Source organism: Cygnus olor, chromosome 7 (assembly GCF_009769625.2).
Source record: "Cygnus olor isolate bCygOlo1 chromosome 7, bCygOlo1.pri.v2, whole genome shotgun sequence".
Classification (NCBI taxonomy): Eukaryota; Metazoa; Chordata; class Aves; order Anseriformes; family Anatidae; genus Cygnus; species Cygnus olor.
The window spans coordinates 33521767-33540010 of NC_049175.1; the positions used below are offsets into that span (position 1 = coordinate 33521767).

The 18244-nt window shown below is 41.6% G+C and overlaps 1 protein-coding gene across 1 annotated transcript in view; it reads left to right on the forward strand.

Annotated features, from left to right (window-relative positions):
• Nucleotides 1-18244, forward strand: part of LOC121073276 (deleted in malignant brain tumors 1 protein-like) — a 90712-nt gene that overhangs the window by 30980 nt on the left and 41488 nt on the right. The window contains 11 exon segments of the mRNA XM_040564058.1: nt 1025-1206; nt 1506-1710; nt 1954-2126; nt 2640-3028; nt 3627-3898; nt 10694-11095; nt 11709-11732; nt 12096-12407; nt 14383-14406; nt 16370-16393; nt 17371-17682. Coding sequence (XP_040419992.1) covers nt 1025-1206; nt 1506-1710; nt 1954-2126; nt 2640-3028; nt 3627-3898; nt 10694-11095; nt 11709-11732; nt 12096-12407; nt 14383-14406; nt 16370-16393; nt 17371-17682 — 2319 coding nt within the window.

Consider the following 18244-nt stretch of genomic DNA (forward strand, 5'->3'; position numbering starts at 1 on the left):
CCCATTGTGGTACACTGTGCCCCAGGGCCCCTTCTCCAGAGCATTACATCTCACTTGTGGCTCTTCTTCCTCCACTCTCACAGCTGCCACAACCACCCCTGCGCCTACAGAAGGTAATGCTCTCCTGTGGTTCTTTGAATCTTTTTTATTTGTACATGCACAGTGCTATTCTATTGACATTAATTGCTTGTGTGAAGTATGCTTTGTTTAGGTCATGATTTCTATACAGTGCTCGTAAACCATTTTCCAAAACAATTCTGTTTTAATTGAAAAGTTCCCCATTTGTATTTATACTAGCAGGTAGTTTATCAGTGAGGTGGTGTGGAATCAGTAATTTTTGCCTTTATTAGAGGTGTTATGATATCCAGGCTGCTATTTTTGCATTGGAAAGCAGAATTCAGATGTAGAGCTTGACCACTCACATCAGAAATCAGTATGGATGTGAATGTGCCCAAGAGCCCATCCAGGGGTGTGCTGCACTGGGATGTGATGCTGTGCAGGAACATAAAATGGTGGTGGTGGGGAAGGGGTTTCCTTTGCATGTCATGTGCTGTAGGAACTAAATTCAGAACCCATGCCCATCTTCCTATGAGGAAGCTGTTAGGATTATCTGTTTGTTTAACATAAGAATGCACTCATGCTGGCAGGAACATGAATGCTTTTTGCAGCCACTCTCATAGGCGGAACAAGAGATATAATATCTCCTACTCTGCCCAGCTGCCTGGAGTGCTTATTGCAGTCTGAGGGGACGCTGTCTGTACAGGAAGGTGTTTCCATGTTGACTGTCATAACCCCTTCCAGAACCAGAACTGCAGAAAGGAGACACCAGAGCAGCCTGAAGATGGTGATCTGACACCATAGATGTGACAGCATGCACTATGAAATTAAACCTACAGCAAAACCAAATATTTGTTTTGATTTGGGTCATACTGAGGATGATCTGAAGACAGCAGGAAACCTGCTTTTCAGCAGCTGCAGATTAGCCATGTACAACAAAAGTACCAATTTTAGAGGTTACTGTAAGTAAATTCTCTTCCACTTCTTTCTGCAGCACTTTATTTTTGTGGTGGCTTACTTTCAAATTCCTCTGGGATGCTGCAGAGTCCGTACTACCCTGGAAATTATCCAAACAACGCTGACTGTGTGTGGGAAATACAAGTAGAGAATAATTTCCGTGTTATGCTCACATTTAGAGATATTGCGTAAGTAGAACATTGATTCCCTGGGCAAATAACAAAGTCAAAACTTACTTGAAAAGCTTGAAAACTTATTTGAGATAGGCAACCTTCACAAATTTAAAGTTATTTTCAATATCATCTAGCAGCTACAAGGCTTGAACAAACACTGGATTAGTGAAGTATTTTCTCCTCACAACTACATGCAAAATGAATAAAGCATCTGCTGTGAAAACTTTAGGTGCTGAAATATTTTATCACGTGTTAGGCAGGTAAATCAGTTTCTGGAGCATGTTGACGAGGTGCTGATGTTTGTTCCCCAGGTTGCAGAACAGCAGATGCCAGTATGACTACATTGAAGTCTATGATGGGCCTCCACACTCTTCTCCACTTCTTGGGAGAATTTGTGCTGGTTCCTTCCTCACATACACGTCGTCTTCAAACCTAATGAGCATTCACTTTCACAGCGATTCTAGATACACACTTAGAGGGTTCCAGGCCCACTACTCCTCCATCCCAACAGATCACAACATTGGTGAGTTACCCTTCAGAACAGAAACTCTGCTTCTCAGCAGACAAACCTGTTTATAGTTTTTGTTTGCAAAATAAATATGTGTGTGTATTTGAAGATGCAAGGGAAAGGAAGCGATGCATGCTGGGTTGGTATGTGAAGAGACTACCTTCTACATTAAGAAAAAAGCAACATTTGGTTCAATTAAAACCTTCAATCATTAACAAATTGCTGATTTAACTGTTATATCCTATCATCTTCTACCAGCCCTTACGTGCTTGCCGGACTACATGCATGCGGTGGTTAGCAGGGACTATCTCCAGTCACGAGGCTACTCTGCAGAGACGGTCACCCTGAACGACACTCGCTGTGAGCCAACACTCACGCTGCACGAGGTGGTGTTCAACGTTCCCTACAACAGCTGTGGGACGATACGAGAGGTATGAACTGAACTGAACTGGGTGAACTGAACTGAACTGAACTGGGTGAACTGAATTTCAGGGCACACTTTGAAGTGAGACACAAGAGAGCCATTGTGGTCCTCAGCGGTAAGAAGTGAATTGAGACCCAGGGGTTTTAATGCTTTAGCTTTCCTTGCCATAGGGAATCCCCATCCTTACTAGAAATGAGAGTCTAGGGAGGAAGCTCATGAGTTTAAGTGCCATGCAGGTTTGGGATGATTGTGTATTAAATGATCAGTGTTCTGTACAGAAGTGCAATGAGTTGGCTCTGCCTTGAATTTAACAGAGCTTTTCTCCACTGATTTACGTTTAATTAAATACTTTATATCAGCAAGTTTATTTCCATGTGAGCAGAAAAGACCATCATCAAGCTTCTTAGCTCCAAGAGTTTAAGATGAAACTATATTTTTAATTGCATATTACTATGTCAAAGCTTAGAATATAGTATGTGACAGAAATGCAATTCCTCATTTTAAATTACACCTTAAACAGGAAAGCAATGATACAATCAACTATTCCAACATGATCAAAGTTACCTCTTCTGAGTATATAATCAAGAGGAAAAAGGATCTTCACTTACACCTCAGTTGCAAGATGTTACAAAACACGTGGATACAAATCATGTATGTTGCTGAGGATACTGCAGACATGAATGAAAATCAGTTTGGAAGATACTCTGTGAACATCACATTTTATGATTCCTCATCATTCCTGCGGCCAGTGCATGACTCTCCATACTACATTGACCTGAACCAAAATTTGTACCTTCAAGCTTATCTTCACAGCTCTGACCCAAATCTGATGCTGTTTGTGGACACATGTGTGGCATCACCTGATCCTCATGATTTTAACACTCTGTCCTATGATATAATCAAGAATGGGTAAGAGCTTTCTCAAGTCGTTAGATACATAGCTGTTATATCCTTTCTTCATTTATTTTAAGAGAATAGAGCAAACATGAATTGGTTTGGATCTCATTATCAACAGACAGTTAAAAGGTTTTTATTTATTTATTTATTTTTACAATATGAGCCTGGAAATAAGAAACAACACCTAAACCTTACTAAAATTTTGTTTCACTGACTTCATCCTTGTCCTATATGCAAAACTCAAAGTGGTGAGAGTGAGTTAGATGAGGAGGTGAAAACTGGCACCAGAAATCTATTCTACCATAGGCATTAACATTTTAGTAAAACATGCAGAACCAGGTCAAGCATCAGGCCCATTTTTTTTTTGCCAGACATTCAGCAAAGGGTCCATTCTCCCCTCTTCACCACTTAGTGCCCTTTTCTTGGAGAAAAATGAGTAGCACTGCTCTAGCTTCTTCATGGACTTAATTATGTTTAGAAATACTCTAAAAGTTGCACGTTCATCCCTTTGAGTTCTCAGTACCTGGTTATGTTTTAATCTACTGCATTTTTTCAGGAATGTACATGTGTAAATCCATGGTGACTAACTCTCTTCTTCATTTCTTTCCAGATGTGTAAGAGATTCTTCCTATGCCACATACTACACTCCCAACAGCCACTTTGCTCGGTTCAAATTTAATGCTTTTGAGTTCATTAACCACCACTCATTAGTCTACCTGCGGTGCCAGCTGGTGGTGTGCAGGCTCGGGGACTACTCCTCCCGCTGCTACCAGGGCTGCATGAGTAGGTTCAAGAGAGATGCAAGCTCTGCCCAGGAAAAAGTGGATGTTGTTGTCGGACCTCTGAAACTTCGAGAAGAGGGTGCTCAGAGCAGGAATACCGGTGAAGTCGAATAAATTTATCTCATATTTACTCTGAGACAACTTAGGTCTTCATGAAAAAATGCCATAGCTCTGTTTGTTTCTGACATCTGTCCCTGAAATCTGCTTATGCTAACTCCACTGTAAACAGGAAGGCATTGTTTGGCTGACTTAAATGTGTATGACATCCTTCTTCTTTCAACACCTTGCAAACTGTTTTCACCTGCATGCATGAATAATGGTAACAGCTTTGGTGGCCCCAAAACAGAGGGCGCATGTAACCCAATGTAGTGGTATAACTGTTGAACTAGTTGCTCAATCTGATTGTGTAACATGATTGCCAGCTCTACTCCTGAGAAACAAGATCCCAGGCTTCTTCAGAAATGTTCAATTCCCTCAGTTGTCTTCTGCTAATGACATCTGCATAGTTAAGTTGTCATCCCTGCTAATACAAAGCCTGTTCAAAGAGCAATGAAATTAGAACTTAGCTTAATTCTGGCTGTGATCTAGGGAGCACCCCTTTTAACGCTGCCGCTCTTTGAGCCTGAGCCCTTGGCACAAGACCAAGCCCTTCTGCCTTCCCTCGCAGAGATGGACTCTGCTGCGCCTCCTCCCCACACGGTTCCTGCTGCGGCTGGGAATGTGCTTGGGCCGCTTACTGCTGCTGTCGCCACCCTGACCATCATAGTTTTTGTTCTTGCTGGCTTTCATGTGAGACCTGCACTGAAGAAACTGCTTTTACAGTGGATAATGTGAGATCAAAGGTCAGCATCATCTGCTAAATGATTACAGGACAGTCACATACTGTGAGCCGCCAGGATGCTTCACCAGTGACAGTCACATACGTGCCATTTGTAAGAAGCTGTGATGTCCTTATCCCGGGTGAATCCTAGCCTGTAACAATGCTTCAAAATAACTTTATAATCCTAACACCTCTTAAACGATTGAGAAATAATTTCAGTATTTGTACTAACACACATTGTTTGGTGTGGTCATTTATCATTTTTCTCCTCTTAATTATCTCTTCACATCCTCACAAGACTGTTTATCCAATCCTTTAAAATTTTGCAAGCTGAAGAAAAAATACAAATGAGGCATTAATAAATAATTCAAGGTTTATTAAAAGGAGGAAGATTAATTTGGGGGGAAGTAATAGGCCATGTTGGAAAAGGAAATACCAATATTGATCTTAATATGTCATTTTGTATTGTGGCTATGTACTCCTCCAATTATATTAAGCATTGTTTTAATGCTAAATTTCTCATTGAAACAATAATAGGTCTGTGCTTATTTATAAAATGCAGAGATTTTTAAGCTGAAGATGTATGTTATATGAGCAGTGTCATTTAAAATCAAATGAAGGAATGCTTACAAAACAATAATTCAATTTTTTGTTTTGAATGAATATCTCTGTGATTAAAATACAAATGAATGCTTTGCTGTGTCGGAGCATGGTCTGTTGGATTGAAAATTTGCCGAGCACATGCAAATTTACAGAAAATTTCTGGCCTTGGGAAGCCAGAGAATAGATAGGTGATGCCTGATGGAGAAATGCCTTCTCTTTCGGTTCTGTGTTACTCTCTCCCCAGTGTCACACACAAGCACTACATGACCCACTGCGGACTTCAAAGGACCTACCTATCGGTATGTCCCCTGCCCCTGTGTTCCCTCCAAACCATGTGGCTGACCTAGTCCCTGAGAATCCTCTCCCATCCAAGCAGCCCCCATGCCCACCTGCAACCTGGGGTCTTGCAAATACCTATCTCACTCTTCACTGGTATGTATGTGGAAAAAAGCCCACCGCGTGCCTGTGAGGAACAACTGTGCCAGTGTGTATCCTCATGTTGTTGGAGGGAAAGCTTTCCCTCCAGCATTCAGCTTTCTGCCCATCCGTTGTATCGTGAAATACTTCCACATAGTGCTGTGACGATGTGGGCAGTATCTCTGTGCTGTGTAAGCACTGGATGTACCTCTGTGTGTGTGGTTACAGGGTACTTTGAGGGAGTTGAACTGTATAGGGTGCACCCTCATCACCACCACATCTTCCCAGCAGATGCTACCCAAACTTCAAAACTTGCACTGCAACCAAGGCAATCTCTCCTCGTGCTGCCCAAGGCTCACTATTGAAATGAGCATCACTGTTGAAAAGGTTTTTCAAAATGCCTCCCCTTGACTTTCACTGTTGCTGTTCAAGCCCATTAGTTCTTGCCCTGTGCTTCCAGGCCATGCAAAGTAATTTTGTCACCTTTCTCTTTAGGTGCATTTTGCTGGTGTTTTCCCATTACATTTCCAATTCTCTAGATTAAATAGATCCAAATTCAAAAGACACTGAGCTGTTAAGGGTGTTCTGTTTCCAATATTTAAGGCTGAACCATATGATCTGATACAAGGGCTTGTCAAATCAATTGGAAGCCTTCACACTGACTTAGGGGTTTTTGGATACATCCTAAACCAGACAAAAACTGTAAATCTCATTAAAGAGATCGAATCTCAATCAGGAGATTTTTCAGGTCTCATCAAGATGTCATATAAGTATCAAAAGAAATCTTATATCTGCTTCCCAGAAGGAAGAATTTAGTTCATTCTTTAAAACTTTTGGTTGCTTATCACAATGAAATTACTATTATTATTTTTTTTTCCCACATTATTTTTTTTTTGCTTTGTGGTTGTGAGGAGTTTGGCTACTCAGGACTTACCCAGAATATAAAAAACGACATGCTAAAATCCATTAAAAGTGCCAAGCAATGTAGTGTGAGCTGAGTCGGGGGAGGACAATTACTGAACTAAAACTAGCCTATACACAGCATGAAGGTACAATTGCTTGTAACTCTGATGAAACTGCACATTCCTCAACTCTCCCAAAGTGGCACTTGAGAAGGTGTTTCATGGAAACAGGATGGAGTCAAAGCAAACTGTTTTCAAATATGCAATTTTTGGGGGGAAAAAAAAGGCATTTTACAGACTGTGTGGGTTCCTGCCAGTGTGCTGTCCCCAGTGAAATCATACAATGTATTTGACCAGCACTGGGGTTAAAACAGGTCTTAGAAATAAAGTTCTTGTTTGTTTGTTTGCATGCTGAATTTCCTGTGCTTTGCTGTCCTGCTTATCCTTCTATTCTAATTTTGGAGTATGGACCGATAATTCAACTCTGTAGGCCTCCTTCCCAGGAACATATTATAAAAATATTTATAATAGGGTATAAATAAACATTGTTTTGTTTCTGGATCCCATAGCCAACAGATTCATTTTCCAGTTTTTAATAATAAATCCCCATGTTTTGTAGATTGAAACTAAAAAGAGCTAATTTGCTTTTGCAGGGTATGAGTAAGAAACATGGCTTTTCTTGTTTTCATTTCTTTCTTCCCATACCTTGCAACAAAAGCCCACAAATACTTGTTGACATCAGGCTGAACTAAGCAGCTAACCTGCTTAAAGTTCCAACTTAGGTGTTCTTTAATACCCAAGGTGGAACACGTGTACCATGTTCTAATTAAATCATTAAATGAATATACTGCAGAGATCACTTTCACTTGAGTGGCAATTATTGTTTTAAATAACTGTATCAGACTCACCAACCAAGCTTTTTTTCATAGGTTGCACCAGAATCTACCCTGAGCTGGAGGTCAGGCAGAGAGAGGTTGCAGCTGGGTTTCTGACCCGCCCACCATGCTTAAAAAACTCAGGGGAAACAGCAAAAACATTTCTTTAGAGAGCCTGCTGCTGCCCTTTGTCTGCGATGAGTTCAAGATAAGAATAATTGCTGGCTTTTGATGACAAGCATCTCTGAGCACAAACATAAGTTTTTGCACAATTTTTGTTAAATGTCTTGTGTTACAAGGAGAGCTGATTTTCCCTATTTATTTTTCTTTATTTTGATAGCTTGCTTTTTTTCATGTTTGTTTTTAATTTAATTTGTATTTGTTTTGGCAGTTTAAATCTAGCTGGAAAAAAAAACAAGGAGATACTGAAATTCTCATAGCAGTTTGTGTATTTTGGGAGACTTTCTATCTCAGGCTCAAGAACTCTGACATGAAAAACATTTTTTTACAAAGTTGTGCTTAGCTGAGGAAACCCATCTGGGTCACTGGGAGTGGCATTTGTTTTCATTTGCTAGAATAACCCTTGGATCACCTCTTTTGCCCTGAACCAATTAGTACTCATCCAAGCAGCTTTTTCCTTTCTCAAATAAATGAATTAGTTACAGGCTGTAAAGTAGAAAGGAATTGCACTGCCACTGTACTAAAGAACACAATGAGTTTGAATGACATGACTGTAGTATTTTTTTCTTTTTTTTTCTTTCTTTTTTTTTTTTCTTCTAATTTCAGAAACTGTAGTTTCCAAGAGATAGCTTCTCCCTTTCCTCCTCTTTCTGTATGAGGGCTGTGATTTTTTTTGTCCTCAGTTGTCATCATGAAAACCTGCTGCATTTTGTCCTCAGTCATCATCATGAAAACCTGCTGAGACTAAGGCAGTTTTCCGTGGGTGTGTAAGTCACTAATCAGAAGAGATAAAATGTGGTTTTTAAACAGCTGCAGCACCAGGCTCCCCAGTCCTTATGTTGTCCTTATGAAGTCCTTATGCTTTTAGTAGATGACCTATATGGTTTTTTCCCTTTGTGCTTCTTTTGCTTCCCTCCTCTTCCTTCTTGAAAGCAGTGCAAATAACTTTCTAACACCTGTCAAGGTCTTGTTGCTTCTTGCCTTATCTCCCTCATCACTTCTGCTTGTTCTTTTTTAATGTAGGCATTGGGTAGAAACAGGCCATCCATAGAAAACCTGACTTAAAGCATCCAGGCCTTCACCTTTGGCATTCATCACCACCTCTCATTGTTCAGTCTGGATACGAGCAGAGCTTTTTTGCATGAGACCTGATGAGAATTGAGTTATGCTGCTGTGAGGGCCCTGTTCTCCCATGGAAAGAGCATGACGATATCAACGTAGCAAAACCACCCTCTCCAAAATGCTGGATCCTGGAGCCCCGGGCTCAGAAAGCTGACTACAAAGCCCCAGATGCTGGAGGGTAGCCAAAAACCTGTTGCTTCACTTTCTCTTTGAGCTCCTGGACAGCCTGGGCAGTGTTGTGTTTGGAAGCTGCACCCTGTGCATGTAAAGTAAACTCTCGATCTGAGCTGTGCCAGCATGAAACAAGTTGTCTTTGTTTCGTAAGAGTTTGTTGGATGTCTCTAAGGCACGTATTGTTGAGGAAGACAAGTGCTCTTCTCTCTGCCAAGCCTGCACGGATTAATCCAGGCATCACGTGAAATGCTTTCCTAAGGCTGGGAAGTACAAAGGCTGAAGATTTCAGCCCTCAGCCTTCCGTTTTAGTACGAGACTGAAAATTAACAATTTTCAAAGGCCCGATTAATCTTAAAACACAGGCTAGAACTTGTACAGTCTGGAGGGGTGTCTGGCGTTGCATTTGGAAAGAAAGCATTTTTTTTTTCCTAGCAGATAGGGCCATCCATTGCTCCAGTGATGCTTTTAGTTGCAGGCACTGTTGTGCCCAGGGCTGCGATGAGGTTACAGCCACCCAGCTGGGGCCACCTGGTTTTGGTGGATGCGAGGGGACAGGGAGCACAACAGAACAACAAACACCTGCATCCACTTCAGGACAGGGGAAAAACTGAGAGGTGAAAGAAACCTGCTATTGTTTTTCACTTGGTATCAGTAATTTTCTCCCTGGCTGCACGCAGCTGGTTCCTCCTGAACCAGCGGCTGCCATTGGGTCTGATATGGGGAGGGTTTGGCCAGTGTTTCCATAGAGGAGAAGTGATTGAAATGATAATTAAGGTAATCAAAAAATCAAGCTATTATAAACAAAGTCTTGCCAAAAAAAATCAAGAGGATGTTTTTAAAAGTTAAAAGTATCTCCATTGTATGAAATCATGAACGTACTTAAAAAAAAAAAAATAATAAGGCTGATCAAGCTGCAGAACACACCCCTTTATATCTACACATTTATAAATTCTGAAATGTTCTATCAGCATTATAGGAGCGCAGTTAAAATGAAACCTGCACTGACCATTGTATGGATGCTACTGCTGCATGGAGGGGGTCTGCAGGCGTCAGGTACTGTGCCCAGTGCTGCTCAGTCCTATCTCCCTATCGCTTGTGTTTTCCTCTAAAATCAATGCTGGCAAAATTTGTAGCTTGCAGAAAAGCCTCCTCAAACTGGTAGACATCTTGGGTATTTAGCGGGCTTGAAGGACCGATGATGCCACCGGGTACTCTTAAGATTTCGTTAGTGTGATGTAGAAACCATATATTGTATTGTATTTTAATGTATTGTAGGAAAAAAAAAATGTTCCTTATAGTAAGGTGCTTGTCTGTCAGAGGGTATCTGTGCATTTTGGCACTATTAATAACAAATGTAGGTAATAATCTGAAAACAACTCACAGGCAAGGGGTAACTCGGTGGTCTTCATGCAGCTCTTCAGCTGCAGGCTGCATGCGTGATCTACATTCACCCAGTGCAAAAATAATCCCTAAGGGACCACGTCCCTTCAAATTTTCCTTCAAGAGTGAAATACTGAGGGTAGTGACCCTCTGCTATGCTATTCTGAGCACTGCCTTCCTTGTTTAATTCATTGTGGTCAGAAGAAACACAATATGACATACCAGAGTCCCCACCAGACGGTGATGGCTTTGTGTTAGTGTAATGCTAACTTAATGCAATTGCTGTAGGGGCAATCAGGTGCCTCACCCTTGGAAGATGTTTTAAATTCAGTCCTGAACCCATAGGAGCTCAAGTCTGGTGAGCCGAAGAGGATAGAGCACGCTTCCCTTGCTGGTGAGCTCCTTGGGAAGCTGTTGTGAAGCATTTCCTCTGATAGCCTGCGACTGCAGGTGTCCCTGGAAGCACAGCAGCCACTCCAATGGTTGGTCTGATTTCCTTTTGTCTCCCAAAGAATTCTCCCTGAGGCTGGTGAATGGGCAGAACAGATGTCAGGGCCGTGTTGAAGTGTTTTACAACGGAGTCTGGGGAACGATTTGCGACGACTCCTGGGACAGAAGAGATGCTGACGTGGTGTGCGGTCAGCTCGGGTGTGGCAGAGCCACTGCGGCCGTGGGAGAAGCCCATTTTGGTGAAGGCACAGGAGAAATCCTCCTGGACGAAGTGCAGTGCCAAGGGAATGAAGCTCTTCTCTGGCAGTGCTCCCACGACGGGTGGTTCGTCAATGACTGTTTTCACCAGGAAGATGCCGGTGTCATCTGCGCAGGTAACTAGATTTATTGACATCTGTGGTCAGTAACGTGCTATAAGTATGAGCCAGACTGAGGTCCTGGTGCTTAGCGAAAGGGAACTGAACTACCAAAATCATTGTCAAGCTCTACAGGACATCCCCTCTGCGATCCAACAAATACTTCTTAAGAGAGTACTATAACCTACACATTAGCTTTCACATTCAAAATCTTTTAATAATAAGCTCTAAGAAGCAGAATGGTTATGTTTTCTTTTTTGATAGAGTATAACCTATTTTACGCCCCATTCAGAGGCTTTTCCATCTGGCCACTGCCACTGCTTCCCACCTAAAGGATGAATTCAACTGGTCATTCCTATGAATCATTGACAAAATAACTAGCAATTTCCATATGTGATGTGGAAAACAGTCTTTCATGAGAGACGCTACTGTATGTGAAAATACATACTACTATACATTTAAAAAAAAAAAAGCTTATAAAGACAAAATCCCAATGTACTGAGGGTTGGTTTTGTGTTGCCTTTTTTTTTTTTCCTAGCAGTGTAGGTGAACTACTGCTCACTTTGTTTAGTACAAGTTGTTAAAAAGTAATCTTTCTCACTCTGTTCTTTCTTTTTTTTTTTTTTTTCAGCTTCTTTGATGTCTGAAGTTCCTGGTAATTTTCATCTTGTATAATTGATTTTACTGACAAAGTCATATTACACAATATAGTCATTTAGTATAAGTATACAGTTTATGAAGAGGAGTATTTGCAAGTATATCATACATTAATCCCAATCTTTTGTGTTAGGAATATGCTGTATCTTTAAGTTTTTAATGTATTGGTCAAATTTCACAAGTTTGAATTAAAAAAAAAAAAAAAGATTAAAAAAGAAGATTATAAATATTTCTGGTCAATCTCTTAACTTTGCTTACCAGGAGTTCTTACCGTTGCCTCAAATTTACAACAGCCCACTTAAAGCCTGGTGATGTGGGAGCATCCCTCATCAATAACTCTCTCATTTTTGGCCTTCCAAAGATTTGTCCCTGAGGCTCGTGAATGGGAGGAACCGATGCGAGGGCCGTGTTGAGGTCCATTACCAGGGCAGCTGGGGCACCGTCTGTGATGACTCCTGGGACCTGAAGGATGCTCAGGTCGTCTGCAGCCAGCTGGGGTGTGGCAGGGCTCTTTCCGCCCCCGGTAACGCCAATTTCAGTCAAGGCTCGGGGGAGATCCTTCTTGACGACGTGCAGTGCAAAGGGAACGAGGCTTACCTCTGGGAGTGCCCCAGCAGAGGGTGGTCGGTCCACAACTGCGTGCATGTGGAAGATGCCGGCGCCGTTTGCTCAGGTGCGTTGTATGTAGCAGCTTTACCTCGCTGGGCAGACCCCAAGGTGAATGTAGGCATAAAAAAAAACCCACTATTTCAAAAACCTGCTGATTTATTCCTCTCATCCAGAACCTCCACTCACCTGCCTGGTGCAGAGCCATGGCCAGCCAAAGGGTTGAGCTGTGCGGGGTGGGCATCCCGCTGCACTGCTGCCTGCCCCGAGCAAACCGGGCAGGGCCTGCATGTTTGAAGCTGTTTTTTCACCTCCTGCAGCTGTCCAGTATAATTGTTTTTTCTTATTATGCAGCGGTGCTTGTTAATGATTTCTACACCGATGAACTAAAAAAATCTGCTAAATAAGTTGAAAAGTTGCTACGTATGCCCCGTAGGTATTTTAGTCTAGGTTAGATCTTGCAGTGAAAATGGGCTAACTGTCCAACAGAGTTACCAGGGGCAGTAAAACCATTTAGGCAACTGCTTCTGTGTACCGCCTGATATTATTTCCTGCTCCCCCTGATGTGGAGGTTCTTTTGATGCCTGGTTAACTGATAACCGGCATGCAGCAAAGGGAGCCACCCCATGGGAGAAGTGTCACAGCAGACACAGAGGACAGGTCCAGCCTGGTGTCTGAGCCACCCCTCACAGCTTATCTTTGCAAATTTTAACACAAAGGTGTCATTGTGTTAGCGGTTGTTGTGGTTTAGCCCGGCTGGCAGTCAAACACCACACAGCCGTTCGCTCACCCTCCCCCCTCCCTCTCCGGGATGGGGGAGAGAAACGGGAAAGTGAAGTCTGTGAGTTGAGATAAAGACAGTTTATTAAGACAGGGAAAAAATTAAAACAATAATAATAATAATAATAGTAATAATGTGTACGAAATAAGTGATGCACAATGCAATTGCTCACCACCCGTTGACTGATGCCCAGCCTATCCCCGAGCAGCCGGCCCCCCCTCCACCCCGGCTAGCCACCCCTATATATTGTTCAGCATGACGTCAGATGGTATGGAATACCCCTTTGGCCAGTTTGGGTCAGCTGTCCTGGGTCTGTCCCCTCCCAGCTCCTGCTGCATCCCTAGCCTGCTCGCTAGCAGGACAGAGAGAGGCTGGAAAGTCCTTGGCTTGGTGTAAGCACTGCTCTACAACAATTAAAACATCAGCATGTTATCAGCGCTCTTCTCATTCTAATCCAAAACATAGCACCCTGCCAGCTACTAGGAGGAAAATTAACTCTGTCCTAACTGAAACCAGGACACGGTGGTACAAACAGTGGCCCACAGGGTCACTGAGGGTAACCGCCTGCTTGGACATCGATCATCTGAACTCTGAACAGCCTGTCCTCACCCTTTACTGGTTAACTAATAACACAACCCATACTTCACTGAAATGTATGTCAGTTACAGGTCTACAAGGAAATTAGTACCCTGAACTTACACCTAACAAGAAACCCTTGGCCTTGTCATAGGTTTCACAGCTGCACTTCAGAGAATAGCTTAGACCTTCAGCTTTTCTCTTTCCTCTGCTGCTACCTGAGCTTCCTCATTAGCCTAAGTCTTCTGAAAGCCAGCAAGCAACTATTAAAAAAGAAACAATGGCCATCACTTCTTCAGATTCTCAGAATATTTCTACCAGTTAGTAACATTTCCTCTGTAGTACTCCAACCACATCAAATCAAAACCCCTGTTTTATTTTGATTACCTTGGGGTTCTTCCCTAGTGATTACATTGTCTCGTTTATAACACTTTTTTTTATCACTAACAACTTTATAAATTTATAATTCATATTTTCCCCTACAGTCATAAGCTAATATATTTCAGAACAGGTCTACCTTCTGTTATAGACCTGTGTAACAGTACTGACAAAAGGAACATTATTATGTGTATCACTGTTTTTTCAGCATAAAGTGCAATTTGTCATATTTCATCAATATATTCAGTTATTACTGCAGTTACTGAAAATTCCACCTAAAAATGAACTATGTTTTTTTCATCTGCAGCTTCCATAGGATCTGAAGTGACAGGTAAGCTTCTTAAATACATGTCATTACCTTTAATATCGACAGGTTTTGATGTTTTAGGACTGAATGTGTAGGGCTGAAAACACTGACGGTTTCTAATCAGAAAGGCTGGTCATTGCTCTCTTCATGTTGGAAGTGACTTCCCTTTAAAATAATACAACACTGTAGCCCAGGTACCAAACAGATGCTCAGCATTTTTGTTCTGTTAGTGTAAAACATGGAATAAAGTCAAGAACTTGCCCAACTTATATCCACGTAAAAGTTAAGTCTGGATAAATGAGGCATGGCTTTGTACATGCAGAGTTACATGAAAGTTCACAAACTACAGTTTATTCAGAACATCAGTGCTGTGGATCCTGTGTTGCAAAGCTTGAACTATTCAGGAGCATCACTGTCTTCAGATAGGGTAGGTAGTGGCTTAAGGAGCATGGTTTTACCCCAGGGACTCTGAAAAGCAAGAGTTTCTAGGTAGGCTGAAAATGCATATGCATGGCTAACTAGTGAAATTTAGCATGGCATGGAAACCTGTCTGTCCTTTAACCTGCTGTGTTCCACCTTAGCTCCTCCTTAGCAAAAAAAAAAAAAAAAAAAAAAATATCCCAGGTTCAGTGAAATTCTCTTTTTTCTTTCAAAGAGCTGTCAGTGAGGTTGGTGAATGGATGGAACCAGTGTGAAGGGCGTGTTGAAATACTTTACAGAGGAACCTGGGGGACCATTTGTGAGGATTCCTGGGATATAAATGATGCAGACGTTGTCTGTAACCAGCAGGCTTGTGGACATGCTGTATCATCTTCAGGAAATGTCACCTTTACTCGCGGCCCGAGATATATTGTCATGGATGATGTGCAGTGCAGAGGGGATGAGAACTACCTGTGGCAGTGTTCTCACAGGGGGTGGTATAGAAAGAAGTGTGACAGCCGGCGCGATGCCAGCGTCATTTGCTCAGGTACACGGTGATATATTTGCTTTATCAAAAAGAGTCACAATAAGAAATACTCTAATTTAATTTTAATTTAATTTAAATTTTGTTTTTAAGTTTAAACTTTAAAACTAAGTTTTGGTTTTAAGTTTAATTTTAAATTTTGTCACATTGAAAATTTCTCCCCTGAAGTAGAAAACCCTTTTCTCAGAAGAGTTTTGGTTCTGTTGCAAGTAACAAGGCTCTTTCCTACACAGAGAATTTCCCTCTTTCCTTATTTGATCAAAATCTGTTATTGCAAACTTCTGCACAGATAAGCTGTGAAAACTTTTAGAGTATTTCAATCAGTGTCATTCAGAGTGCATCCAGTGTTTTTGTACAACCATCATATTATTTTAATCTTCTGTAATCTGTATTAACCAATACTATTAGCTTGCCACCAGACTAGAGGAGCACCAAAACCCAATCCCGAGGCACATTCTGCCCTTACAGCACTAACAGGCTTTCACACAGGAGACTTCTCATGAGCTTAGGTCCTAATCCCACGTCTTTCCTTGACAAAGCTTCTATTGAACGTCTGCAGACTATTTATTTGAGTGAGATACTCAGGACCAAATCCAAAGGTTTAGAGCTGTGACTCTTCTGCAGTCTGGGGGGCAGGAAGCAAGGAGGAGAAGGAACCAGGGCTCTGTCAGATCCCTCTGAAGAAAGATGTACTTAGACTTCTGGTGGTCTTAGGTACTCACCCAGTTGTAACCCTGACAACTTTTTCTACATCTGTCAAATAGTAACAAAAGTTCCAAAGTCTTATCCTGTTCTCCACTGATTTTCAAGTTGTTAGTGAGGAAAGTCAGTTTATAATCTCATGTCTTATCATTTTTATCATCTTCAAACACACGTATTGCAAACAGCTTAATTAATTAGATGTTGAATGCTTTCTGAAATAAAAGTAGACTTTGTAAAGAAGTATTGTGTTCTACAAATTTAGTTAATTTTATAAACACCAATGGCTAAAATGTGCATTTTCTTTATTTCCTTCTCTCACAGCTTCTACAGGAACTGAAATACCTGGTAATTTAAATTTCATACTTATTCAATCATTTCTATCTGGAATTTTCTATAGCAAAAGCAACTTCTTGTTAATTATTAAAAATGCAAATCTCATTTAGTTTATTCAGTAGTTTATGTGTGAAAATAGCTTCTTAAAATGTAGTGTATTTTGACCGTAATGAAAGTAGCAATACTGATCTATACAGTTTTTATGAAGATAACCATGGGTTTTTAATCTTTAAAGAGAATTCATAACTGAAGTTGAAATGTATACCTGATTGTTGTAGAGTACAGAAATGATAGGACTTTCTGAGTCTGAAAAAGATTCACTGGACTAGGTTGCTTTAAGTCCAAGGTCCTTTAAAATAAAAGGTATTATATAAATCAGTATTTCAATAATTCCATCTGTTGGATGGAGCTACATTACACTCTTAAAAGATAAACTTTTTCCATGTTCTAATAAAACTCAGAAACCTTTAAGTGATATTAAAATTCAGGGAGAAGAGATAATTTAGTTATTAGGAAGTCTTAGTCCCACTGTGTTGCTTTGGCTTGATGAACCTTGTTTCTCGGTCACCCCATGTCTATGTTTAAAACCTTGATTTTCCTTCTACTGAGTATAATGTTTTGCTGTGAATATATTGATAAAGAAATACCCACTAGTGTTTAGCTAACATAGGTCATTTCTTTCATTAATATTAATCTCACAGCCTCTATTAAGCTGGGAAGGAAAACCTTATTTAGGCAGCTGTGAACACCTGCCAAGTCTCGACTCAAAGCATGAGCCAGGAAGCCGCAGGTGACTGCGAACTGCCACACGATGACACTGGGTGTGCTGGAAATAAACAACGTTTTCCTCACCTTCCCTGGAGAGGAAAGGCCAGGAGAGAATCCAGTAGCCAGCATAACATACTGAACCAGCTCCAGAGCTACTCCAGGATTATAACTTATCACCTTGGCAGTCTGCATTCTTATCTCCTCTCTCTTCTCTTTCACAGAAGTGTCCATGAGGCTGATAAATGGTAGAAACAGATGTGAAGGTCGTGTGGAAGTCTACTACAAAGGAAGCTGGGGGACGGTCTGTGATGACTTCTGGGACCTAAATGATGCACAGGTCGTGTGCAGGCAGCTGGGATGTGGAGAAGCTCTCTCCGCACTGGGAAAAGCCCACTTCACTCCAGGATCGGGGGACATTCTCCTGGATGACGTGCAGTGTCTTGGAAGTGAATCTTACCTGTGGGAATGCTCTCATAGAGGATGGTCAACACATAACTGCGGGCACAAAGAAGATGCCGGTGTGCGTTGCTCAGGTACATTTAGAATGTTTTTATTTATGTAAGTAAAACTGTGAATTGTGTAAATCTCAAACCTCATCATCAGCCTGAGGCAAGGGCTATAGCAACAAAACCAGCAGAGCTGTAGGAGTGAAACACAAGAAAAGCATGGTGAAGGCAGAAATTGAGAGCCTGACTGCCTCTCTCTGTTCTCTTTTGCATGCTTCAGAGGTGGTTACAGGGAGCGAGGACTGGTGAGAGGAAGGGCAGCGTGTCTTCTGGTCCGGGATGCTCAGAAGATGCTGGTGGCAGTCAGTGACGTTGATGGGAGGGCAGAAAGGGGGCACAATATGTCTCACACAGGGTACCGGAGGAGGAGGTGTTTGGTGGCTTGGTAGGCACGTCACACTTTGGGCTTCATGGGCATGGCTCTCCCATAAGTATTCTGAAGCGACTGGATACCAGCACGTACAGCACAGATACACAGATTTCAGAGCATGTTCAAATTGAACCCTTCCCAGGATGCCTCTCCAGGACATCATTTTTAACTGGTTTAGTTTTTTAAACTCAGAAGTCATTCCTAAAGGATTAACTCTTG